Source organism: Salmo trutta, chromosome 10 (assembly GCF_901001165.1).
Source record: "Salmo trutta chromosome 10, fSalTru1.1, whole genome shotgun sequence".
NCBI classification, from domain to species: domain Eukaryota; kingdom Metazoa; phylum Chordata; class Actinopteri; order Salmoniformes; family Salmonidae; genus Salmo; species Salmo trutta.
The window spans coordinates 15,102,028-15,129,716 of NC_042966.1; the positions used below are offsets into that span (position 1 = coordinate 15,102,028).

General features: G+C 43.7%; 2 protein-coding genes across 3 annotated transcripts; both read left to right on the plus strand.

Annotated features, from left to right (window-relative positions):
- Window positions 1-7,055: 7,055 nt before the first annotated feature.
- Window positions 7,056-16,998, plus strand: LOC115201187 (metastasis-associated protein MTA3). The gene is made up of 14 exons (XM_029764593.1): window positions 7,056-7,362; window positions 8,903-8,970; window positions 10,696-10,789; window positions 10,960-11,098; window positions 11,254-11,317; window positions 11,444-11,561; window positions 11,657-11,759; window positions 11,837-11,936; window positions 12,063-12,251; window positions 12,451-12,525; window positions 12,670-12,728; window positions 15,847-15,965; window positions 16,180-16,337; window positions 16,501-16,998. Exons 1-14 carry the CDS (start codon window positions 7,335-7,337, stop codon window positions 16,744-16,746), a joined length of 1,560 nt encoding a protein of 519 aa, XP_029620453.1. The 5' UTR covers window positions 7,056-7,334; the 3' UTR covers window positions 16,747-16,998.
- A 90-nt stretch (window positions 16,999-17,088) lies between these two features.
- Window positions 17,089-23,359, plus strand: LOC115201188 (metastasis-associated protein MTA1). 2 transcript variants are annotated; one of them, XM_029764595.1, is made up of 6 exons: window positions 17,089-18,568; window positions 18,739-18,900; window positions 18,986-19,014; window positions 19,390-19,520; window positions 21,225-21,252; window positions 22,935-23,118. In XM_029764595.1, exons 1-6 carry the CDS (start codon window positions 18,448-18,450, stop codon window positions 22,992-22,994), a joined length of 531 nt encoding a protein of 176 aa, XP_029620455.1. In that variant the 5' UTR covers window positions 17,089-18,447; the 3' UTR covers window positions 22,995-23,118. The 2 variants fall into 2 exon arrangements, with proteins under 2 accessions (XP_029620455.1, XP_029620454.1); XM_029764594.1 differs by lacking the exon at window positions 21,225-21,252 and having other exon boundaries at window positions 22,935-23,359.
- Window positions 23,360-27,689: the final 4,330 nt, after the last annotated feature.

The window sequence follows — 27,689 nt, forward strand, 5'->3', positions numbered from 1 at the left end:
TGTCCAAAATTGTAGTCAGTAAAGTAACTTTGGGATTACCCAATCTCAGTAACGTAACATTCAGTTACTTTTAGACAAAAATGTATGTCACCAATTGAACGACATCTATTGCAGGATAAATCAATGTTCAAGTTTACATAGCTGACCATATATGGATGTTAAATTTTACTTTATGGGTTGGTTATGTAGGTTTCTTCCAACCCATCGCTTTCTACTACATATAATAAAACGATTCAATTCTTTCTTTACTTTAAAAACCAAAGTCTATCAGAATTCCAATACATTTTATACCCCTTGATCTTCAAGAATAGGACGTGGAAATATGGAAGTATAGATTAGCCAAATTGTTTTACCTGAGCATAACCTCAAAACTAAGGACTTAGTAGCTAGCCCTACTCTATAGTTTATGGTTTTGTAGTCATGGAGGACTGATTGGGCTCGTTGATTCGAGTTGAAAAATAAATGCTGTGCTTATGGAATGGCATGCTTTGAGCACTACTGAAAAGTTCTATTTACAGAGGGAAAAAAGTATTTGATCCCCTGCTGATTTTGTACATTTGCCCACTGACAAAGAAATCATCAGTCTATAATTTTAATGGATAACAACTCTGACACTCGTCGGATGTGGCAGGGCATGCAAACTATTATGGACTACAAAGGGAAACCCAGCCACAAGCTGCCCAGTGACGCGAGCCTACCAGACGGGCTAAATTCCTTTCATGCTCAATTCGCGGCAAACAACACTGAAGCATGCATGAGAGCACCAGCTGTTCCGGACGATTGTGTGATCACACTCTCCGTAGCCGATGTGAGCAAGACCTTTAAACAGGTCAACATTCACAAGGCCGCGGGGCCGGATGAATTACCAGGATGTGTACTCAGAGCATGCGCGGACCAATTGGCAAGTGTCTTCACTGAACACCTATGTGAGAATGCTGTTCATTGACTACCGCTCAACGTTCACCACCATACTGCCCACAAAGCTCATCACTAAGCTAAGGAACCTGGGACTAAACACCTCCCTCTGCAACTGGATCATGGACTTCCTGATGGGCTGACCCTGGGTAGTAAGGGTAGGCAACAACACATCTGCCACGCTGATCCTCAACACGGGGGCCCCTCAGGGGTGCGTGCTTAGTCTCCTCCTGTACTCCCCGTTCACCCACGACTGCGTGGCCAAGCATGACTAACACCACCATTAAGTTTTCTGGCAACACAACTGTGGTAGACCTGATCACCGACAATGATGTGGGGCCAAGCTTCCTGCCATCCACGACCTATATACTAGGCGGTGGAAGGCCCAAAAAATTGTCAAAGACTCCAGTCACCCAAGTCACTGGCTGTTCTCTCTGCTACCACACGACAAGCGGTACCGGAGCGCCAAGTCTAGGTCCAAAACGCTCCTTAACAGCTTCTACCCCCAAGCCATAAGACTGCTGAATAATTCATCAAATGGTCACCCGGACAAATTACATCGACTAACCTGTACCCCCGCACATGGACTCGGTACCGGTACTCCCTGTATATAGCCTCGTTATTGTTATTTGATTTTTTTTATTTTTTACTTTCATTTATTTAGTAAATGTTTTCTTAACTCTACTTTCTTAAAACTGCATTGTTGTTTAAGGGCTTATAAGTAAGCATTTTATGGTAAGGTCTACACCTGTTGTATTCGGCGCATGTGACAAATACAATTTAATTTGGATCATATTTCAACACCGTGTGCTCAGGCAAATTTGCTGAACTGCTAAACTCGGAACCAGTCAGAACTCCCATACATACCCCTGGTGGTGAAGGAAGCTAATGGCCTGCTTCTATATAGGATCGAAACACAGCCTCAAATGAAAACTGGAGCTTGTTTTTGTATCATGTGTGATGAGCTCCCAAAGACTGAAATAAGATACCTGTTTTTGAGTGCACTTGAAATATGCAGCATGTATTACCAATTGTCTTGATCATATGAAGAGGTAACTCTGTTAACATGATCATATGTCTCATTTCAAGTAAATTGCAGCAGGCTTAAAGAAACATTCAATCATATACTTTGTATATAAAACCAAATAAAAGCATGTAGATAGAAAGATGTGTGTGTCATGTAGGCTGGAATGGAGGTTTAAAAACTACAGCTGCATATGCATATTAGCCAACACAGCATATCCTACACATATAGCATACCTTGCAATACAATCTACTCTAAAAACAGCTCAGCAAAAATTATACAATGTGCCCTGCAATACGATGACCAGTTTCCTTTCCCTTTTAGTTTCTAGACCAGATGAGTTCTCAAATGTCAGAAGCTGCCCAATAGCATGGTTGGCATGCACAATGTTGGATGCATTGGAATATAAGGTATGGAGAATGATAAAGAGTCTTCAGGATTATAGAAAAAGCAGCTGAAAAATGAATGTTTGCGTTCCAAAATACTAAATGTTCAGTGAATGTGAATATATTTAGGTGGTTTAAATGATTAGCCTAACTTTCCTACTAACCTTCTAAAAGTTGCCCGTGTCAAATTCTTGCCAATCCATTATTCGACTACCAAATATGACTGAGTGTGAGGCGTGTCTTCCATAATGTACATTTAATGTATATACCGTACATTCAAACAAAGAACACCATCACATTTAGTGTTTCACCATTTATTGAGCAAGGGGACAAATAGCAAAGGTGTCTCAGGCAGTGTTTGTGTCTAAATATAGTGTAACCTTCAGAAATGATTCATACCCCTTGACTTATTCCACATGTTGTTGTGTTACAGCCTGAATTCAAAATGGATTACTTTTTTCTTCTCACCCATCTATACACAATAACCCACAATGACAATGTGAATTTTAGCAAATTTATTGAAAATTAAATAAATAAATATCTCATTTACATATGCATTCACACCCCTGAGTCAATACTTTGTAGAAGCCTCTTTAGCAGTGATTACAGCTGTGAGTCTTTCTGGGTAAGTCACTGAGAGCCTGCCACACCTGGATTGTTCAACATTTGTCCGTTACACTTTTCATAATTCTTCAAGCTTTGTCAAATTAGTTGTTGATCATTTCTAGACAACCATTTTCAGGTCTCCCCATAGATTTTCAAGTAGATTTAAGTCAAAACTATAACTCAGCCACACAGGAACATTCACTTCTTCATAAGCAATTCCGTAGATTTGGCTTTGTGTTTTAAGTTATTGTCCTGCTGAAAGGTGAATTCATCTCCAAGTGTCTAGTGGAAAGAAGACTGAACCAACTTTTCTTCTAGGACGGGTGTCAAACTTATTCCACGGAGGGCCGAGTGTCTGCAGGTTTTTGGATTTTCCTTTCAATTAAGACCTAAACAACCAGGTGAGGACAGTTACTAATTACTGACCTTAAATCTTAGTTGAAGAATCTATGGCAGGGTTTTGTATAGGCAAACCTGTAACGTCCCGTAATGGATAACAACAATCTTTGGTTATATCACATTATCGGGTGTAGCTACAATCTGTAGCTAACTCCAACTAGGCCTATTGACAGGGATAATGTGGCATTTCTTATTTGTCAGCATAAATACAATTTGTGAGTCCTGTCTTGATGACTGTATGAGCTATACAATACCTTTCCTATAGATTTTTGCAGTCTTAAATTATTACTTGGAATAATGATAGCTAAAGCTCCCTGTCCTGGAATGACATGCTAATGATAAAGCCAGATAGAACAATGAGTAAGATCCGCTCGGTGTTTCTACTCACTACTAAATATGGTAGTGAGAGGAAGCCCAGTGGCCGGTAGTGGGAAAAGATTGAAGGAGATGGATTTTGGCCGTCATTCTGCAACTTCTCATCGATGAAACATTGGATCTCAATATAGTTTTCTGTTCCCAATAGTAGAATCTGTTATATAAACATAGTGGACTAAGTTTTGTAGACTTTACCTATTGCTCTATATCTTTAATGACGTTGTACTCTTTAAACTAATTTCCTGCATTCCCTTCTCCCTCATACTTGATGTCAGCCTCTCTCTTTCCCTCTGATACTGCCCACACTGTAGCAGTACATGCTCCACTGTCTCTGTTCCCTGGCAATAATCACACTTTCCTGTTGGATGCTTTCCTAACACATTTAAAGTATTACTCAAACGGCTGTGTCTCACCCTCAACTTTGTAAAAATAGCCTCCTCTCTTCTGTCCCTTCCTGCCGTACTCCCCTCCCCGACTTTCCTCTGTACTTGAAATAAATGCCTGCCCTTGGTATCTCTATTCCACTGCTCCTGTCATCTCTGCGCCATCATGGATCACGTCAGGTGCCTTGCTCATTGAAACTACAACATCAACATCCCCACTACTAAGTGCTTGTTGAGCCAGTATATCAACTGCCTTGTTCCCCTCCACCCCCACATGGCCTGGGATCAAAGTCAATCTTATCTGTGTACCCATCGGTCTAATCCTGTCATGGGTTTGTAGCACATCATAAAGGAAGTCTTGTCTGCTACTTGAGCTAAAGGACTGGAGACTCATCAACACTGCACATGAATCAGAGCAAATAACTACTCTCTCTGGCTTCCTTCACCCACTGCAAGGCCAACAGTGTGGCCAGCAGCTCTGCCGTATATACAGTCAGATAATGTGTAAAACGGTTCCTGACTGACACCCCACATTCCTGCACTACAAATTCTGACCCAGTACTTCCTGTCCTTGGATCTTTTGAACCATCTGTGTAAATGGCCACAACATCCTGATGCACAGTATCCAGACGTCTCTTAAACAAATCAGATGGATCAACACCCTCCCTGTCTTTCCGTCGTCCCTCCAACACTTCTAGATCAACTAGGGTATTACCCACCCACCCAAAGCTCGTGTTCTGTTCTCGCTCATGTACCCAGCATGCCTGTAAATTTTTTTTCGCAGGATGAGACACCCCATGTCCCTGTAGGTTGACCCAATAATTCTTTGCCAGCTGCTGTCTCCTAATGTGCAATGGCATATCCCCCATCTCCACCTGTAGTGCAGCCACTGGGGAGGGCCGAAACGCCTCACTACATATTCTGAGTCCTTGCCTCTGCATGACATCTAGCCGTTCCAATAAGGTTGGGGCTGCGGAACCATACGCTATACTGCCATAGTCCATTACAGATCAGATCAATGCAACATACATGGTCCTCAATGAGGAACGCCCAGCCCCCCACTCCTGCCCCGCCAGACAGCCCATCACATTTAGCAACTTCTTACACTTTCCCATCACTCTCTCAATGTGTTCTGCCCAGGTCAGTCTAGTGTCAAAGTATACCCTAAGGAACCTGAAGTCCCCCAGGTTTCTCCCATATAACCTCAAGCGTACCTCATCTCCTACCTTACTCCTGGTAAAGAACACTGTCTGAGTTCTCTACAGAGACCTGAATCCCCACCGCTCTACCTCATCAATTGCTTCCTGTACCTTCCTGACTATATATGGCACATTTCTTCCCCTTTTCCCCTCCATTAGGCCCCATCATCTGCAAATAACGACCTTCCAATATCCGGCCGGACCTGAGAGTAAACATCAATGATCATGATTGAGAACAACAGAGGACTAATCACGCTCCCCTGCAGTGTACCGTTATCCACCAGGTAGCTGCCTGATAGAGACTTCCCCACACTCACCTGGATAGACCTTCCAAACAGGAAATCCTTTATCCAGTTGTACGTTCTTATTCCAACCACCATAATATCAAGCTTCATTAACAACCCCTCCTTCCATATCATACGCCTTCTCCACATCAAAAAAGACAGCTACAACAGTCTCCTTCCTGACCTCTGCTTCTGAGCAGAGTGCTGGGTCCATAGTTCCCCTCCCCTTTCTGAACCCACTCTGATGTGGCGATACTAGCCCTCTGCTCTCCAGGAAGCAAGCTAGCGTTTCATAATCTTACATATATGTGATATTAAAGCTATTGGCCGATAGCTTGTTAGCCTCGTTGAGTCCTTCCCTGGCGTTCGGATTGGTACCACTACTGCCTCCTTCCAACTGCCTGGTACTTTCCCCTCTTCCCACACTCTGTTGTACAACACCAATTCCTTATCTAGTGCCTCATCATTAAGATGGGCCAACATAACATCGCACACTTCATCTTTCCCAGGTGAAGTTAACCCAGCGTTACCTATTGCCCTTATCATCTATGCCATGGTAAATGGTGCATTCAATGCATCATTTACATCCTCCCTCCTATCCAGCACTCCAGGGTGCTCCTCTCATTCTCTCTCTCCCCCTCTGACAAATTTGCTGAGCTATGCACTTGGACAAATGCCTTGGCCATCATCTCTGCCTTATCATCTGTCACTGCCACATCCTAACCCACTCGTCAACACTGGATATTCCCACTCCCTTCTGACCCCACTCATCCTCTTAATCATCCCCCACACTTCTCCCACAGGTGTCGCACTTCCAATGGTGTCACAGAACCGACGCCAACATGACCTCTTTGCCTGATGGATAGTTCTCCACACCAGGGCCTGCTTGAACTGAATGAGATGTTGGAAGTTGTAAATGCCCTGTCCGTACTCCTCACCGATGCCCTGCATGCCTCCATCCACCACCGGACTGCTTTCCTCCTTCTCCTCCCTGGACTTTTAGGTAAAGCCTCAGTAGCTGCCCCCACTAAAGCTGTTCTCACCCAGTTATTCATACCATCCGCATCACCTGTCATATCCACCAGAGCCATCCATCACCTGCTCACCCAGCTCCTGAAACTGATCGCTCTTTGCCTGTCCAAACACCCACCTGTTCGCATTCGAAAGTGTCACACAAACTTAAAAATGTAATGCTCATGGGGGGCCGTTCATGCAGGAACTAATTGGGTGCTGGGAGGGAGGAAGAAGGGGGATGTTCCTGCAGATAAAATAATGCCCACATGCAGGAACGCCCCTAATTGCGGGCTGCAGTTGCACACTATTGGTCCAGCTAGCGAACATAAATGTATTTTGAAAAATTGGCAAGAATTGACATTGCCAAGAAACGGAAATGTGTTGAGAAGAAATACATATACACAATATTTAAAAGCCAGCTCCTCCCTCGCCAGGGACCGATCATCTCGAAAACTAAAGCAAATACGATGCGTCGGCCCACAAACAATGTGGTTTCGGGTTGATCCAAGTCTTTTGGCTGTGTGTCAGGCTGTCTGCCTACTGTATTGTACTGTGAGAAGGCAGGCAGATAGGGGGCACCTCACCAAAATCTCCCGCTCAACTCCACATTCAATCCCCCCACCAACTTACCTTCTAACTTCAACGCGTTTTAAAACCGACCACGGGATTTAAACATCTGATTGCTTTATTTATTGATTCTATTTTCGGTTAGTTTATGGTTTGTGTTTTTACACTCCGGGAGGGCAGAAATGGCCGCCAACATGTACCGGGTCGGAGGTATGTCACATTGTTTTTTTTTTTGATGAAGTCGAAACATGCAGATTTTCTATCAATGCGGCAAATGTGTTATTTTATCTTAAATATATACCTGTGGTGTCATTTCTGATATTATACATGCAAACGTGTGCTGTCCTTTCCCGGAGAAACGCATGGATTTCCCAATATTTGCGATTCTAATGGGTCAGGCCTCGCGACTATCGTGGCCATACCAGTTAGCCGTTAGCTCGCATGCTACACCATAAACATTCACTATTTTATTCTTTAGCTTTATGCACGTATCTTCACTTCATATCCCATTTAATCCACACATGCACGGCCATGCATTGCATGATTTGCTGTGTGCGTGTTTGATTGACTTTGTTGTTTGGAATAGGTGCCTTTTGTATTTGGCTCCTTTTTGGCACGCATCCATGTATTACGGCTCCTTATTGCGTTAGCTAGGAACTAGCCAACTACCCCCCTGGCTAGCAGTGCAGGCTTTGTTGCCAATGCAATCAATTATCTTAACCGTTACAAATAACGCTCTATTGTTTGACAGTGTGAAGGAAATGTCCCGTACATCTTTATTTGGTCGTTTTACTGTCGGTCATATTCAGATGGCTACATAACTAGCTATGTGGTTAGCCACCTAACAGTTAGATAGCTGTTGATGGCATCCGACATTGTCTCATGATGGCGTCGCGTGAATGAGTCTTTCACGTTTGCGAGGATAGCCAGTAGCCAGCTTCTGTTTTATGATACTTATCCCACAACATCTGGGCAACAAAGTCGGCGGTAAAGGAAGTTGTATTTCATGTATGATAACGTTACATATATATATATATATATATATATATACACGCGCTGCCGGGTGAAAAGATTTACTGGCAACAATGTAACGATTTTTTTTCTCCTACGAGGCTACAGAATATTGGAATGGGTCACGTGATGTCTAATTTGTTGTCATCTTGAAGCTAGTTCTTGGTGATGTGCTTTCCACCGGATGTCACTTGCTGTGTATTTGCATTGCATCAATATGATATACTGTATGATATTATTGCTATGATATTTTAATCAACTCTGTTAAATCTGGCTTTGGGTTGAGAGTGGTTGTCTGTGTATGGTCTGTCTTTCTGAGTAGAGGTGTGAACTGTGTGCGTGCAGTATGGTAGCAAGCCATTTTGATGACTGTTGACAGGCATCTGTAGGTAGAGGTGCCACTCAGATCTGCTTGACTTGTTTATCTCTGACCTGAACCACCAACTCTCGGAAGGAATTTGTGTGTGTGTGACTGTGTACCCTGGCTCCCAGCATTTGACTACTGCAGCCTCTGCCAAGGGTTCTGGATCTTTATGGCACAGACAGGATACGGTGGCCTGGCCGCTTAACTGCAGGGTCACTGGTTTAAGCCCCATTAGGGTTGTTCCACCCTGTTGTTGAATTAGGTGTTAGAACAGGGCTGGAATAAAAGCCTGCACACCCAGTAGTTGTAATGGATATATGTACTGGTTATATGGCAGGCCGCGTGTTAACGTGATGTTATTCTGTTCTCTTCCAGACTATGTATTCTTTGAGAATTCCTCCAGCAACCCTTACCTGATCCGCCGGATAGAAGAACTCAACAAGGTACTGCCCGCCCTGGAGTGTTTGTGTAATTCAAGTACTCTGGCCGATGTGCCTGAGGAGGGAATAGGTGGAATGCCTGTCTGTTTTGTGACTTTCCCTCTCCTCCCCTGCGCTTGTGTGTGTGTGTGTGTGTGTGTGTGTGTGTGTGTGTGTGTGTGTGTGTGTGTGTGTGTGTGTGTGTGTGTGTGTGTGTGTGTGCGCGCATGCGCGCGCGAGATTGTGTGTGTAATATGACGCGTAGCAACAGATGTTACCTGCCTACAATTGTCATTTTCAACCGGCAGGTGAGAATGGGCACACTTCCTCCCTTCCCCCTCGCTCTCCATCAGTATTAGAGATGTGACCTTGGGAAACATTTTATTAACATTTAAACCTCCATTTTTCTATCGTTTTTTCCCGCTGAAACGATAAAAATTCATAAAATTCCACGTGAATTCACAATGTAGATGGTCTACATCACGCTTCCCTTAGAGAGAGACAAATTTATAATTTATGCTGCTAGGGGGCTCTTGCTTTTAATGATTGGCCTTGCAGCTTGTTTGTAATCACAAGTCATCAAACCGGCACTAGGCTACGGTCATAGAGCCTCCCTGTGGCAAGTTATTAGGAGATATCTAGGCTAATAAATGGAAGATGGAATTATAATGACAGAACTAAAAGTTAAATGAGAAGGACAAGCTACAACACCAAGAGCCAACAGGTATGCTGCTATTTAATAATCTGAACTGAGTTATTTACTGTAGGATTAGGAAGGGGAGAAAGTGCACAGTTCAAGTTACATTATGTTGTCTCAATTAACCTAGCTAACGCTAGCTAGCTTAACAAGCGCCACTCCATTTGATGCCGTCAAGACAGGTACTATGTATTGAGATGATAAATAACTAGCGATGAATTAGTCTACCAGCATGAGTCAACCTTGTTGCAATCTCTCTCTCCCCTTCCCCGCTCCCCTCGTCACTCACAATTGAGCTGCTCCTCTGCTTCAAGCCTCTCACTCTACCTTGTGCATTACAGCTCCGGTTAGTAAAGTAGCTAAAAAAATATTTGTTTTTTTCCCTCCTACTAACGTCACAGCATTATTGCATTAGGTATTTGTCAAATTTTTATGTTCCCTCTGATGATGATTGGGACCTGTTAGTGGTAGTTTTGAGAACTGCACTGTGATTTTAATTTGTGAAAGGGGAAAAAAGTTTTTCATGTTAGGGAATTTTTTATCATGTTAAGACTCCCAATTTCATTTAAAGTTCACACCCCTAATCCGTTCCTCCCTCCCCTCTCTCCTCCTCCATGCTTTTCCTCCAGTGTGTTTAATCTCAGAGGAGACAAAACATCTGTCTGACCAATCAGGCAATCAATCAATGTATAGTATCTTTTTTGTATATAATGTATGTAAACCTTGTGTAAATTCCTCAGTCTGTTTCTGTCTCTGTTGTTTTTTGCTAGTAACACCATGTTACCGAGTAACATTCTGGGGATGCGGAAATGTACTTTGCAAATAAATTATCTTTCAGTCGGTGTCGTGGCTATTGGGCCAGGGAGCAGCGTCTCAAACTTGTCACTTAGTCCCAGCCCCTCTCTCTCAGTTCAAATCAAGACAGTGTTTTTAAAGTGTTTATACTCTCTCTCCCCGTCCCATAGACAGCCAGTGGTAATGTGGAGGAGTATTATTTGTGATAAATCTGTGTTTTAAGAGTTCACTTTACGTCTCTCTCTCTCTCCCTTCAGACGGCCAGTGGCAATGTGGAGGCCAAGGTGGTGTGTTTCTACAGAAGGAGAGACATCTCACACAGCCTCATACAGTTGGCTGACAAACATGCAAGTAAGTGGCTCTGTGTGTGGGTCGGTCCGTCCGTCCACATGTGTGCTTTTGTGTATTAGTGTAACAATAGGCGGTAGCTGAATGTCTGGAGAGTTTCCTGATCCTTACAGCAGGGGTCCAGGCTCAGACGGTCGTGTTTAGTGTGTGTGTGTGTATATGTGTGTGCGCAGAGGACTTAGAGGAGGAGAAAGAGGAGGAGAAAGAGAGTCCGTTGGAGGCAGAGCTGACAGACAAACAGAAGCATCAGTTACGCCACAGAGAACTGTTCCTCTCCCGTCAGTATGAGAGTCTACCAGCCACACACATCAGGTACACACACACACCCTGCTGTAACAGGCAGTACCCCTGCATACCCACTCATCCAGCCATAAAACCATGTTAACACAGACAACGGTGCTCGTTTTCTCTCCTTTCACTCCCCCATCTCTTTGTCTCGCTCCTCTTTCTGTCTCTCTTTTTTTCAGGGGGAAGTGTAGTGTGGCATTATTGAATGAGACTGAAGCTGTCCTCTCCTACCTGGACAAAGAGGTAAGGGGGCATGTGTTTGTGCACCATGCATCCACATCTGCCATTTAAAATGCCTCCCATACCATTCTAGTGTGTGTGTGTGTGTGTGTGTGTGTATAATGTAAAACGTGTGTGTGTTTTACGTAGGATACGTTCTTCTACTCGCTGGTCTACGACCCTACCCAGAAGACACTGTTGGCTGATAAAGGAGAGATCAGAGTGGGACCACGCTTTCAGGCCGATGTACCTGACATGCTACAGGAGGGTAGGCAGACAGACAGACAGACAGACAGACAGACAGACATACCATACGTTCTTTACACACACTCACACCCTCTGACTGTATGCATCTCTTTGTAGGGGAATCAGATGAGTGGGACCAGTCAAAGTTAGAGGAGAAGCTGTGGGATCCTGACTGTCCTCTCTCCAGCAAACAGATTGACCAGTTCCTGGTGGTCGCACGGTACGACATTTAACCTCTAACCCCTGACCTCTCAGTTCCTTGATCTCTAGCCCCTGACCTCAAAACTGTGTTTGTAGGGCGGTGGGGACGTTTGCCAGAGCGCTGGACTGTAGCAGCTCGGTCAGACAGCCCAGTCTACATACGAGTGCAGCTGCCGCCTCCCGAGACATCACACTGGTGAGACACACACACACACCATTTTTAATTGTCCTGAGTTTAGCTGGTTCATCTGCGGCTGTAACCTTCTCTAACGTCCACGGATAAACTCTATAACGTTCGATCTGCCTGTGTGTGTGTGTCTAGTTCCATGCGATGGACACGCTGCATCGTCATGGTTACGACCTGTCCAGTGCGTTGAGTGTGTTGGTGCCGTCCGGTGGGCCGGTGCTGTGTCGGGATGAGATGGAGGAGTGGAGCGCCTCGGAGGCAGCCATGTTTGAGGAGGCTCTGGAGAAATACGGAAAGGACTTCAACGACATAAGACAAGACTTTGTAAGTCTCAGTGTGTGTGGAGGTCAGGTGCTCATGAATAGCCATACATGTGAGATTGCCTGTATATATAGTCAAGTGTGTTTGCGTTTGACATGTTGGGTTCAGAATAACCCTGGTTAGCCTGCTCTTCAATATTCTTGAGGGATCTGACCCACAGACATCAAAAACATGAATTATTAATACTTTTCCCTCACTTTAGCTACCGTGGAAGTCTTTGACCAGTATAATAGAGTATTATTACATGTGGAAGACAACAGACAGATACGTACAGCAGGTAAGTCTCAGTATCTCTACACCACTCCTGCTAACTAGCTAGCTTGCTTAGCTGTTAGCCACAGCGTAGCATCCAGTGCCAAGCTATTCTCTGGTCTTCCCTTGGCTTGCAGTCTAACTCTCCTCTCTGTTTCTCTCTGAGCAGAAGAGACTGAAGGCAGCAGAGGCAGAAAGCAAACTGAAGCAGGTTTACATCCCCACATAGTAAGTCAATGTTTTAGAGGTCGACCGATTATGATTTTTCAATGCTGATACCGATTTATTGGAGGACCAAAAAAAGCCGATATCAATTTTGAGATATATTTGTAATAATGACAATTACAACAATACTGAATGAACACTTTTATTTTTACTTAATATAATACATAAATAAAATCAATTTAGTCTCAAATAAATAATAAAACATGTTCAATTTGGTTTAAATAATGCAAAAACAAAGTGTTGGAGAAGAAAGTAAAAGTGCAATATGTGCCATGTAAAAAAGCTAACGTTTAAGTTCCTTGCTCAGAACATGAGAACATATGAAAGCTGGTGTTTCCTTTTAACATGAGTCTTCAATATTCCCAGGTAAGAAGTTTTAGTTTGTGTAGTTATTATAGGACTATTTCGCTCTATACCATTTATATTTCATATACATTTGACTATTGGATGTTCTTATAGGCACTTTAGTATTGCCAGCCTAATTTCAGGAGTTGATAGGCTTGAAGTCATAAACAGCGCTGTGCCTCAAGCATTGCTAAGAGCGGCTGGCAAACGGAGGAAAGTGCAGTTTGAATGAATGCTTACGAGCTTGCTGCTGCCTACCACAGCTCAGTCAGACTGCTCTATCAAACATACATTTACATTTAAGTCATTTAGCAGACGCTCTTATCCAGAGCGACTTACAAATTGGTGCATTCACCTATAATATCCAGTAGAACAAACACTTTACAATAGTGCATCTAAATCTTTTAAAGGGGGGGGGGGGGTTAGAAGGATTACTTTATCCTATCCCAGGTATTCCTTAAAGAGGTGGGGTTTCAGGTGTCTCCGGAAGGTGGTGATTGACTCCGAGTAGAAGAACATCAAATCATAGACTTAATTATAATATAATAAACACACAGAAATACGAGCCTTAGGTCATTAATATGGTCAAATCTGGAAACTATAATTTCGAAAACAAAACATTTATTTTTCCAGTGAAATACGGAACCGTTCCGTATTTTATCAAACGGATGGCATCCCTAAGTCTAAATATTCCTGTTACATTGCACAACCTTCAATGTCATGTCATAATTATGTACATTTCTGGCAAATTAATTACGGTCTTTGTTAGGAAGAAATGGTCTTCACACAGTTCACAACGAGCCAGGCGACCCACACTGCTGCATATACCCTGACTCTGCCTGCACTGAACGCAAGAGAAGTGACACAATTTCAGGCACCGCGTTGATTATATGCAACGCAGGACACGCTAGTTAAACTAGTAATATCATCAACCATGTGTAGTTAACTAGTGATTATGTTAAGATTGATTGTTTTTTATAAGATAAGTTTAATGCTAGCCATCAACTTACCATGGCTCCTTGCTGCCTGCGCTCACGTAACAGGTGGTCAGCCTGCCACGCAGTTTCCTCTTGGAATGCAATGTAATCGGCGTCCAAAAATGCCGATTTCCGATTTGTTATGAAAACTTGAAATCGGCCCTAATTAATCAGCCATTCCGATTAATCGGTCGACCTCTGGTATGTATGTATGTTTGATTGAGTGTGTGTGGGTGTATAATGTCCATATACACTACATCACCAAAAGTATGTGGACACCTGCTCGTCAAACATCTCATGGGTATTAATATGGAGTTGTTCCCCTCCTTTGCTGCTATAACAGCCTCCACTCTTCTGGGAAGGCTTTCCACTAGATGTCGGGACATTGCTGTGGGGACTTGTATCCGTTCAGCCACAAGAGCATTAGTGAGGTCGGGCACTGATGTTGAGCGATTAGGCCTGGCTCGCAGTCGGTGTTCCTTTCATCCCAAAGGTTTTGGATGGGGTTGTGTCATGAGAATTTTGAATCCCAATGGTAAAAACTAACAATCAATAAGCTTAGACTAATCCCCAAGGTTTGTAAGACACTGGGTTAATAATAATTAGTCAAAGACTCAGCTTCTGCCAAAGGTTCGTACAGTTTATTCAGAGAACGAAAGTCCATAATACAAAGACATCCATTTTATAGTTCACTCCTTACTTACGCACATATATCCACACAAACAGTAGATATCCTACGCACATACATACACACGAACAGTAGGTTGGTTGTATCCCTCCCCAGAGTTCTCACCACTGTTTATCACTACCCAGCGCTGTCCGTTCCATTCCCCCGAGAATAGAGGAACCCAGAAAATGACTCCCTGTCCTATCATAAGTTTCTCAGAGTTCTAGCCAGGTCGGGTCAAACACAGTTGAATTGTTCTCGGTATTTTCTTAGACACACACGCATTTCTATCCCTCACGCATTTCTATCCCTCACATCTCTACCAAACCTTATTGGACTTACATTTAGTACTTTAATCATTCATTATACATGCTACATAAACTAATAATCACCAATAGTTAGGTTTCAGGGTGGAATTCTTTAATCATTACCTTTAAGCATATAATTCCCTTATCAATCCACCCTTAATGACTAAATAATACACACTGATACATCAAACGCCATATGGAATCATCAATGTCATACAAGAATAAACAAAACCAATACATGTATTTACATCCGATACCCATCAATGACTGTTCTTGGCCTATATCCAATTATAACTCCGTTTCCACTGCTCCAGAGTACAATTGCGGCGAGCGTTACACCACTTCAGCCGACACTTGGCATTGTGATCTTAGGCTTGTGTGCGGCTGCTCGGCCATGGAAACCCATTTCATGAAGCTCCGAACGAACAGTTATTGTGCTGACGTTGCTTCCAGAGGCAGTTTGGAACTCTGTAGTGGGTGTTGCAACTGACAACAGGCGCTTAAGCACTCGGCGGTCCCGTTCTGTGAGATTGTGTTTCCTACCACTTTGCGGCTGAGCTGTTGTCCCTCCTAGACGTTTCCACTTCACAATAACACTTACAGTTGACCGGTGGCAGCTCTAGCAGGGCAGACATGTTTGTCTATGGAGATTGCATGGCTGTGTGCTCGATTTTATACACCTGTCAGCAACGGGTGTGGCTGAAATAGCCAAATCCACTAATTCCAAGGGGTGTCCACATACTTTTGTGGATGCATATCTTTAGTCGTTACATAGGATTGAGATTGTAAGCTTTGTTGTGTTTCCACCTCCTCTCGTTTCGCAGCAATAAGCCCAACCCTAACCAGATCTCAGTGACCAATGGGAAGATGGCGACGGTGAATGGGGCGGGTCCTGGAGCCTATCATGCAGCGGGGGGAGGACGGGCCTGCGAGAGCTGCTACTGTAAGTACACTTTCCTCCCTTCATCCATCCAGCTCTCCATCCCTCAGAGACTGATGAACATTGTTTAAGAGGAAACCATATTGATGGACTGTTAGATATTGATCATGTTTATTGATTATGCATTGATGAGGTGTATCAGTCCTTATATATATATATGTGTGTGTGTGTGTGTGTGTGTGTGTGTGTGTGTGTGTGTGTGTGTGTGTGTGTACAGCAATGCAATCAGCCCAGTGGTACTCGTGGGGGCCACCCAACATGCAATGTCGCCTGTGTGTGTCGTGCTGGATGTACTGGAAGAAGTACGGTGGACTTAAGATGCCAAGCAGAGCGGAGGCGCCCGAGGAGAAGACCCCACCCAGCCCTGTGCCCAACGTAAGACTTCACCTTTAACTACCCCCACACGTCCTCTTTAACGTTGTACACCACTCAACATAAAACCAAATTCTGCTTATACAATGTCACTGAAAGTTCAGAACAGTTGATCTTCTTGGTCATGGGGAGCCGGTATTCATGTGAGCCTTCTCTCCTTCTCCAGGAGCCTCGGTCGCGCGGCCACGGCCCCCGCCAGTCCAGTCACATGGTGCCGGTACGTAACAGCGGCAGCCCCAAGTCCTCCACGAAGACCAAGCAGGCATTCCTGCTGCAGGCCACCCGCCTCACCAAGCTGGCACGCCACATGTGCCGCGACATCATCAGACTGCGACGCGCTGCGCGGCGCCCCTTTGTGCCCATTAACTGTGGCGCCATAAAGGCAGAGTGTAAGAGCTCCTTCAATTCCTAACTTCTGCCTCATGACACACACACGGACACACGCACGAACACACACACTCGTGTACACACACACACACACACACACACACACACCGCCCCCCTCCTTCACCTTGACACCCCCCTTTTCACCCCACCTTGCTGCCTCCGCCCCGCCCCCCCCTCCCTGTCTGTCTCTCTCTCTGTTTTTGTTATATTGTATTATATTATTATTATTTTGGTTTTTGTATTCTCCCCGGTTTCAATAAAGACTGCCTGTCCTCATGACTTTTGGGTTTCATCATCTGTTCGTTTGTCTGTTTTGTTTTTTTTTTTTTTTTTTTTTTTAGTCACTGTATCAACCGAACAGCCTTTATAGCCGTTTGGAATCCATACAAGCACACAATCTTCTCCACGCCTTTCTCAGAAGTCATTTTCTATACATGCATGCCACACACTATACATGTCGACCCATAGACAAACATGGATGCATATAATTGATGCTCTTCCTATTTTCCAGGCCGGAGTACATGATGGTTGTAGAATGTACGCGTATATTTAAGGTTGGTTAGAAGTAGAGGAGACGTATTTTACTAAGAGAAGCTCTATTTTGCACAGTGCGTGTTACATTTAATGAGCCTTTTGTATGTGTGCTTTTCTCCGTGTGCCGGTGCTTTTTCGGCCAGTAATTGTGTGTATGAGTGATTGCTGTGATTGCTTGAGAGCAGTTTGATTAGACAGAGCTCAACTGACGACCAGGAGGGTGTTTTAAAGAGGAATGGACATAAAGAAGGGAGAGAGGAGGTAGAGGGAGGGGGATTTCAGGCAGTAGTGGCTTCTATGAAGATGGTGGTGGTAATCAGATCTCCATTCTCTGCTTTTCTTTCTGAGTTTGAAGCTTGTTTTATTATTTCCTATTTCTGTGTTGCTCTGTCAACCCACTCCCATTCCGTCCTGTAAGCAACTCTCACATGCCCATATCGGGACTTTCCTCTGTCCCAGTCATATGGACTCATCTCTATTTCTCCTACCTTGTCTTCCTCTCTCTTGCTCTTCATCTGTCTCTCTCTCTTCCTCTCCAGCTCTCTCTCTCTCTGTCTCTTCCTCTCTCCATCTCCCTCTGTGAATGTGACGGTGGTAACTAATAAAGTCACAGCTGAAACCATCCTCTCTGAGTCCTTGTGCTTCATGTGTCTGTGTACCTGTCCATCACTACACCAAACATACCGATTGGCCAGAGGACCAGACAAGGCCTGCCCCTACAGCATAGACTCAGCCTCTCTGCCTGCTTCCATCACACCCTCAACATGCTGTGTGTGTGTGCATGTATGTGTTTTTTTTTTAGGTGTTTACACTTCTATTCAGTTTGTGTGTGAGAGAAAGCTCTGCTACTACGTCTCCCCATAACCATCTTATTCAGAAAGTCGTCTATAAAACACGTGTTTGTCTCAAACTGACTGCTTTCAACTCAGACTGAAGCTAGATAGTTATGTTAGCAGATTAGTAGTTGCACAGCTGTTATTAGTGGGTTAGTTAGTTTCGAAGCCTTTAGATGAATTCCGCCTTAAGAGATTAAACAATACAAGGAAACTACACCGCATGCAACAGGCACCGGTAAATAAACCAATGTTCATACCTTTAGTCTCTGAACATGTGTCCATATGCCTGACTGAATGACAGTACAGCTGCTTGCTTTGTCACTGGCGGTGTGGTTAGTCAGTAGATTGGTCAGTAGATGAGCTGCTGTTTGGTGATTGGTCTAGATATGTTGCGGGTGTCGGAGGGGCAAGTCGGGCGACCACCTAGAATCCGGACTGCCCAGAGGAGCACCCTGACCAGCGTCCTGCTGTTTCTGGGTAACACACACACACACCGACACACAATACCTAAATGATGGAGCGAATATGTCCCACGGCATGTTTCTATGACATGAAGTAATCCGTAAGGAATAACATACTCCTATGATAACAAAAACCTAAAACAATTAGTGATATGGGTGTCAAATGTGTGATGTAATGTGTTCCAGAGTCCCGCCCCGCGATACACGCCCCCCGTTCACACCGAACCCTCGGCTTGCAAGCCCCTCCCCCACGTCGCCTCCTCTCTTCTCTCCCTTACGGTCCCCATGGCCTTCTGGGTAAACGCAGCTTCCACCACCACACCAGAGCCGAGCCGGAGAAACGCCCAGGTACACACACACTTACACGCACACAAACAATCACACACACACTCCTATTCATCTCTATGGTGTTGTCTCCTGTGTCCTTCTGTAGAAAACCCAGGGCAGACAACAGGACCAGTGGTGAGTAACAGTCTTTCTTTTACTTAACACTTTACATACTGTAGGTGGCGCTCCTACTTGACTTCGTTGTAGACGCATCCCAGATCTCAAAACACCTAGAAAGGTTTTTCATTTATCTGCTCATCACATCATATGACATACCAATCTGCCCAATTGCTGCCAAGTTGATGACGTAGCACACAACCGTTGGTTGATGATGCAATGCAACGTCTGCAATGTAGTCGGGCAGCAAATCAACCATAGACTTCAAATACAGACATTTAAGGTTGACTCCGCACTATTACATCATTTAACATGCCCGTTTTTTCTTGGATGATTATGAGGTGCGTGTATTTGATTGGCTCATTCTAATTGTTTATGATTGGCTCTTCCCAGCACAACGGCCGTAGCAGTGGTGGCGGAGGGACCAGGGGCAGTGCTAGGGGCGGAGTCATGATTAGGAAGCGACGGCCAAACTTGATCGATGCCCCTGACGACAGCTTTTTCGTCGTCTCCCGGGAGACCAGGTAGGCATGGCCTCTGATTGGCTGCTGGGCTAATGATGCGTTCGACTGTCTTATATGTGTTTGGAGCGTGACGGCTGATTATGCCTGGGACTGACAACTGATTGGGTTGAAGAAGCCATGTCCTGACAAGCTTCGACAACCATGACTCACCGAGCACAGAAATAGAATAAGTTGACTCTGAGTCAAACTGGGTCAAATTGGTCTGTAGATGCACACTAAGAAATTAGGGTTCCTTAAGGGTTCTTTGGGAAGGGCGATGGTTCAGTGTGGAACCATACTGACCCAAAGCACCCTTTGAGGCCTTCAATGGTTCTTTGCAGTTCAGAAAAGGGTTCTTTCCTCTTTTAGTGATAATTCAAATGTAGGGGTGGCGGCTTATTCAGATATTTTGGGGCGTGGTTTGCGCACACAGCTCTTTTTGTGCAACCGTGAGTGAGTGTCATTACAGTTTATCTAATCTGCTGTGTTATGCTATTTCATTTTTATTTATGACTATGGCCAATGATGGTGTCGTGTGAAAGACTGACGTAAGACTCACGGTTGACTAAATCAGTAGTTCTCAATTCTTTCCTCAGGGACGCCCCAGCCATTCCAGAGCTAGCTCACCTAATTCAACTTGTTCATAAACACAATAATAAAATGTAAGGAATTTGAACAATTTAATATGGCTAATAAACCAGAATTAAAAACCCTGCATGGTTCTACAAAAAACGTTTTTATTGAGAAAGGTTCTTTATAGAACCATTCTCCATAGAGGTTTTATAAAGAACCATAAAAAAGGGTTCTTTTTAGCCCCCAAAAGGATTCTACCCATAGCGGAACCCTTTTTTGGTGCTATATAGAACCTTTTTCAATTGTTCTTTATAGAACCTTAGGAAAGGGTTCTTTATAGCACCATACAGGTTCCATTTAGAACCTTATGAGCGTGGTTCTTTATAGAACCTTCAAAAACCTTCCTTCCGCTATGGTTACAAGCCAAAAAACCCTTAGTTGGGACTATATAGAACCATTTGTTTTTAGTGTGTGGTCTATGGATATTGTTTTGCTATGCATCAACTTGCTAGGTGAAGGGATAGTTAGTTGAACATATTTTATAGGGGATCATAACTGTAGGGTACACAGGGCTGAGACTGAGGCCACTGCCAAGCTGACGAATGGGACTCCACAGGTAACCAAATAGGCTCATCTCATACAAAACACACTCACATAATGTTATGTATCTTAATGTACACACACACACACGCACACACACACACACACACACACACACACCTGGGCCCGTATGCAAAAAGTGTCTCAGAATAGAAGTGCTGAGCCAGGATCAGTTCCATAAAAACGTTATTACGACCTCAAATGCAAAATCATACTCTCTTAAGAAGAAAAGGGTTCCAAAAGGGTTATTCGGCTGTCCCCATAGCATAACCCTTTGGATTTCATGTAGAACCATCTGTGGAAAGGGTTCTACATCGAACCAAAAAGAGTTCTACCTGAAACCAAAAAGGGATCTTCAAAGGGTTCTCCTATGGGGACAGCCAAAGAACCCGTTTAGGTTGTAGATAGCACCTTTTTTCCTAAGATTGTACATTAGCACTCCTGCTCTGAGACTCTTTGGGAATACAGGCCCTGACCTCTCGTGCCCTGTTGCATCGTGGGTCGCCGTGTGTTTCCCTTCGTGTCAGTGACTGGCTGCTTGTTTCATTTCAGTGCTGCAGCCGTTACACACCTGCTCACGGTAAGCCCCCCACCCCGCACACACACACATGCACACTCACGTGCACACGCACATGCAAGCACACACACACACGTGAACTGGGTTACCTGTGGAGTCTGTTTCTCACTTGTGGATAGTACAGTCCAGTCAACGGGATAATGCACTCACACACACACACAGACAGACAGACACACACAAACACACTCACTGTGTCCATGAAAAATTGCCACCCGCATCACCCCCCTTGTTCCCTGGATGAAGGGTTATTTTAGTCTAACTGTCTGAAATTGACCAGGCTTCAGTGGAAATATCATTACTGCACCACTGAAGCATCCACTTACATGCCACTGTGTGTGTGTGTGTGTGTGTGTGTGTGTGTGTGTGTGTATGTGTGTGTGTGCCAGAATAATTCCTCTTCCCAGAATCACAGCTGGAATATGCTATTGAGTCTCATCTGATTGGCTGACACTAACGACAGATGATGGAGATGCTCTATGCTTTATTAGAACCAATTAGAGCTCAGATAGAGGTCAGGCTGGTGGTGTGTGTGTGCATTTGTGTGTGTATGTGTGTGTGTGTGAGAGATTACATATGCCCAATATTTCTTAACAGGTAGAGATTAGTCTCCCAAGGGCTGGCAGACAGCTTGTCTCCCACAATGACAATGTTCCAACTTACAGGTGTGCCAAGGTTCATGCGTAGGTTGGGCAAGGCAGGAATGGACGTGCAGGAAGTCCGTTCTGAGCCTTATGCCTTAAACATCCCCACCGGACACAACATTTGTAACTAGCTAGATGGAGCTTGCAGACAATATTTGTATTTTCCAAGTAACTAGTTTGCATGCACTGTGACAGCTAACGTTAGCGTAACTAGCTTACAACCACTATAATAAGCCTAACTACTGTATGTGCATCCGCATTGTGTCTACCTCTGTCATGTTTCTCCGAGATGATTATTGTTCAAGAGCACAATTACCATTCACATTTTAAGCCCCACCTACCCAAACTCGTGATTTGTTGGTAGAGTTGTCTGTCTGATTATTTTTTTCTTCTCCCCTTTCGAAGTTACCTAGAAAATCCCCCATGTTCCCCAGACCTAATGCTGTTGCTCTAGGTCTGGGATTTTCGAGACTATGGAAGAATATACTCAGTAAAAGACTGTGTGTGGCACACATACATTTTCCATGACTCTGTGACTGGTCCTGCCTCACTTGATGGAGTGATCGATATTACCGATTATATCACAGAGAAATTCTCTAATAAACACTCATACATTCACCAGACAGCCCTGCCCTCGGGACCCATATCTCTCTTCATCTCTCTCTCTCTTTCCTTGATGCAGTAAAACACAATGGCCTAAACAACACAATATGCACGCACACACTCACACACAGTGTCTATATTAGCCTAATTAAATCCCAGCGTGCGTTGTACTAGGGGTAATTGCTACATTTTTCTGTTCAGAGAAATGATAAACAACCCTTAGAGACCGAGAGAGATAGAGAGAAATGCTGTAGTAATAGACTCCCTGCAACAACAGCCCTTTACTTCATGTATCTTTCTCTCAGTCTCTCCCAATGTTTTAGCAGAATAAAAGGTTAGAGTGAGACGTGTGTTCTAACGTTGTGTTGAGTTCCCCTCTGATGTCATATCCTGTCCTCTCTGATGTCCTGTCCCCTCTGATGTCATGTCCTGTCTCTCCAGGAGGGCCAGGCGGCTGCTGTCACGGTCCCAGCTGAGGCGCGCCTGTCGGCAGCCCTGTGAGCAGATCACCCTGCGCAAGGCCTCCCAGGCACTATTGCAGGGGCCGCTCCTCGCCCCTCCACACCCCCACCCCAGCCTCAGGATGAGGGGACCCATCGTTATCCACGACTGACCACTGACCTCTGACCCTATCTCTCTGCCATGTTTGTCCCCTGCCTGTGCTCTACATGCAAGACCCCAACCCTAGTTTCACCTGGCACCCGACCCCCACCCTCCCCATCGCCCACTTTAAAAAAATGTTGTGAACCTTCCCACCCTACGGAGTCTGACCCTTCACCTCCGGAGGAAGTGATGTGCTGTGTTGCCGTGGGGACAGACAGAAAGTGGTTCCCACCTGTACAGATTAAACTTCCCTGGGACAGAAACCAGTGTGTGCGTGTGAGAATTTATGTGTTTAAGCACGAGTGTGCACGCGCAAGAGTATGAGCGTGTGCACGAGTGTGTGAACTTGATGTTTTTTCTTCTTCTGTACCTGCTACATGCCAGTGAGTGGGGGTTGTGAGCTATATATATATATATATATATATATATATATATATATACAGTATATATATACAGTGCATTCGGAAAGTATTCAGACCCCTCGAGTTTTTCCACATTTTGTTACGTTACAGCCTTATTCTAAAATAGATAATATAAATAAAAATCCTCATCAATCTACACACAATACCCCATAATGACACAGTGAAAACCTTTTTTTTTTGCACATTTATTACAAATAAAAAACAGAAATACCTTATTTATATAAGTACTCAGACCCTTTGCTATGAGAAACGAAATTGAGCTCAGGTGCATCCTGTTTCCATTGATCATCCTTGAGATGTTTCTACAACGTGATTGGAGTCCACCTGTGGTAAATTCAATTGATTGGACACGATTTGGCAAGGCACACACCTGTCTATATAAGGTATTTATAGTTGACAGTGCATGTCAGAGAAAAAACCAAGACATGAGGTCGAAGGAATTGTCCGTAGAGCTCCGAGACAGGATTGTGTCGAGGCACAGATCTTGGGAAGGGTGCAAAAACATTTCTGCAGCACTGAATGTCCTCAAGCACACAGTGGCCTCCATCATTCTTAAATGGAAGATGTTTGGAACCACCAAGACTCTACCTAAAGCTGGCTGCACGGCCAAACTTAACAATCGGGGTAAAAGGGCCTTGGTCAGGGAGGTGACCAAGAACCCGATGGTCACTCTGACAGAGCTCCAGAGTTCCTCTGTGGAGATGGGACAACCTTCCAGAAGGACAACCATATTTGCAGCACTCTACCAATCAGGCAAATTCACGAATTTGGCATAAGCCATTTCTCAGTAAATGGCACATGACAGCCCGCTCGGAGTTTGCCAAAAGGCATCTAAAGGACTCTCAGACCATGAGAAACAAGATTCTCTGGTCTGATTAAACTAAGATTGAACTCTGGCCTGAACCAACAGGACAACAACCCTAAGCACATAGGCAACGCAGTAGTGGCTTCTGGACAAGTCTCTGAATGTCCTTGAGTGGCCCATCCAGAGCACCGACTTGAACCAGATTGAACATCTCTGGAGAGACCTGAAAATAGCTGTGCAGCGACGCTCCCCATCCAACCTGACAGAGCTTGAGAAGATCTGCAGAGAAGAATGGGAGAAACTCCCCAAATACAGGTGTGCCAAGCTTGTAACGTCATACCCAAGAAGACTTGAGTCTGCAATCGCTGCCAGAGGTGCTTCAACAAAGTACTGAGTAAAGGGCCTGAATACTTATGTAAATGTAATATTTGCTAAAATATCTAAAAACCTGCTTTTGCTTTGTCATTATGGGGTATTGTGTGTTAATTGATGAGGGGTAAAAAGTATTTAATCAATTTTAGAATAAGGCTGTAACGTAACAAAATGTGGAAATAGTCAAGGGGTCTGAATACTTTCCGAATGCATGTATATAAAACAGTGCCCCCCGTAATTATTGGGAAAGTAAAGCATTTTTTCTTCTTGAAATCAAACAATGACTATGAGGTTAAAGTGCAGACTGTCAGCTTTAATTAGAGGGTATTTTCATCCATATCGGATGTAAATACCCTCAAAGAATTACAGCACTTTTTGTACATCCCCCATTTTAGGGGAGCAAAAGTATTGGGACAAATTCACTTATATGTGTATTAAAATATTCAAAAGATAAGTATTTGGTCCTATATTCATAGCACGCAATGACTATATGAAGCTTGTGACTCTACACATTTGTTGGATGCATTTTCTGTGTTTCAGATGATTTTGTTCCCAATATAAATGAATGGTAAATAATGTATTGTGTCCTTTTGGAGTCACTTTTATTATAAATAAGACTAGAATATGTATCAAAACATTTCTACATGAATGTGGATGCTACCATAAACTGACTTTCTCACTCATCATTATTCACGAATGTGTAGAGTCACAAACTAGGTGTAGTGCTATGAATATGGGACCAAATACTTAACTTTTTACTATTTTAATACAATAATTTGTCCCAATACTTTTGGTCCCCTAAAATGGGGGGACTAAGTACAAAAACTGCTTTAATTTCTAAAAAAGCACAAATATCACACCCCCAAGACATGCTTACCTCTCACCATTACAATAACAGGGGAGGCATTTTTGGGGGGGGGAGGAGGGGTATGATATTTGTGCGTCTGTAACTTTCTCACTCATCATTATTCATGATTCATTCAGGATTAACCGTAATCATGGTAGCATCCACATTCATATAGAAGTTTTTAGAAACATATTAAATTCTTATTTACATTAAAAGTAACTCCAAAATGACGCAATACATTATTTACCATTGGGAGCAAAATAATCTATAACACAACCAAAACAAACAGCAAATGCATCCAACAAATTTGTAGTCACATCTTGATGTAGTCATTGTGTGCTATGAGTATGGGACCAAATATTTAACTTTTTACTATTTTAATACACATGTAAGTGAATTTGTCCCAATACTTTTGGTCCCCTAAAATGGGTGGACTATGTACAAGAAGTGTTGTCATTTCTAAATGGTTAACACGATATGGATGAAAATACCCTCTAATTAAAGCTGACAGTCTGCAGTTTAACCTCATGGTCATTGTTTGATTTTTGAGTATAGAGCCAAAATAAGAAAAAAAATTCACTGTCCCAATAATTACGGAGGTCACTGTATATACTGTGTAGCTCTCCTCAGTGTGTCAGAGAGATCTAACCAGATATCAACTAAACAAATCGGATCAACTAGATTTAAAGGGATGGTTTGATCACAAACTAAATGGTTAAAGGGATCGTTATCATTTAAAAGGATAGCTGCATCATTCTGTAGCCTACAGTTCCATGACACTGCGAACCTCTGAGGCAACAACATAGATATACGCTCCTTTCCCTCAGAGTCATTGTATATTACTATACCCATTGCAACACTGTACAGTCTAGCCATTCTATTTCTATGCTCTACCTAGCCCTGCTCTAGGCAGAACGCTTCCTCTTTGCTCAACAGAACCTGGGACTGTCATGCCAGATCTAATCTGATTTGGCACCCTATTCTACTTTTGGCCAGAGCCGTCTGGTGCACTCGGGAATAGGGTGACTTTTAGGACATGTCTCCTGCAGCAGCATGCCTCTTGAGGTCAAACCTCCTGATCAGCTGATCTTTGATTACTTCTCCACTATGTTTATGTTGGTGTTCCTGTACGTCACGTGTTCCTGTACGTCACGTGATTAAAAACAAAACACATTACAGATTTTTCTCTACTCGCCTCCTTTATGTTTCCTCGTCTCCTTTCCATGTCTCCTTGTGTCCGTTCCTTCAGAGGGTCTGACGGTTGAATTAATTCAACTGTTCTATTCCCAGGGGTCAGTGTGTGTGTGTGTGACTGTTTGTTAATGAAGAATGGGACGGGTTCTCTGGTTTGGGTATTTGATATCTGAATGATGCTGTAAATATCCCATGGAAACACAGTGCTCCGGAATAATAACCACATCCAGAGAAGATTGACGACTCTGCTCAGAACACCAATCACACTGATGTTTACAGCACACCACAGCTGACTGGTCTCATAGACTAGACGTAACATTGTAAATGTAAATCCGGGCCACTCAAATGAGTAACTTTGCAACTACTTACTACTTTTTAGCTTCTTTGCAACTACTTACTGTAGCATGTTAGCTAATCCTTCCGCTAACCCTAACCTTAACCCTTTTAGCTAACACTAACCCCTAGAGCTACCTAACGTTAGCATTAGCCACCTAGCTAACGTTAGCCACAACAAATTGTAATTGGTAACATATCATATGTTTTGCCAATTTCGAAACATATTGTACAAATTGTAATTCGTAACATATAAAAAAATGATGATAAATGAATACATACTATAAGAAACGTAACATATACTATATAGACTGTCTCGGATTTACTACACAATAATACGAAATGCTCTGAGACCACATTTGCCACAGGGATGTGTGTGTGTGAGTGTTGGTCTGTGTCTACATCTGTGTGCTTGTGTGTGTAAGAGAGAGAGGGAGAGAGAGGCTGAGAGAGAGAGAAATGGGGGGAAGGGGGTGGGGAGAGAGTGTTTGTGTCTGTATGTAAAGAGGATGATATAAAACAAATATTTCTGTGAGTTATGGTTATGCTTGGGTTGCTTTGGTGAGACTATTACATCAAATAAATACACCACCTTCCTTTCTCCCTCCCCTCCTATTGTT

Coding starts and splice junctions, on each gene's coding strand:
- LOC115201187 (XM_029764593.1), top strand. CDS start 7,335: ATGGCCGCCAACATGTACCGGGTCGGAG. Junction 11,760..11,836: donor CAGTTCCTGGTGGTCGCACG/GTACGACATTTA, acceptor CTGTGTTTGTAG/GGCGGTGGGGACGTTTGCCA. Junction 15,966..16,179: donor GGCCTGCGAGAGCTGCTACT/GTAAGTACACTT, acceptor GTGTGTGTACAG/CAATGCAATCAGCCCAGTGG.
- LOC115201188 (XM_029764594.1), top strand. CDS start 18,448: ATGAGCTGCTGTTTGGTGATTGGTCTAGATATGTTGCGGGTGTCGGAG. Junction 19,015..19,389: donor GGCAGACAACAGGACCAGTG/GTGAGTAACAGT, acceptor GGCTCTTCCCAG/CACAACGGCCGTAGCAGTGG. Junction 19,521..22,934: donor GTCGTCTCCCGGGAGACCAG/GTAGGCATGGCC, acceptor CTGTCTCTCCAG/GAGGGCCAGGCGGCTGCTGT.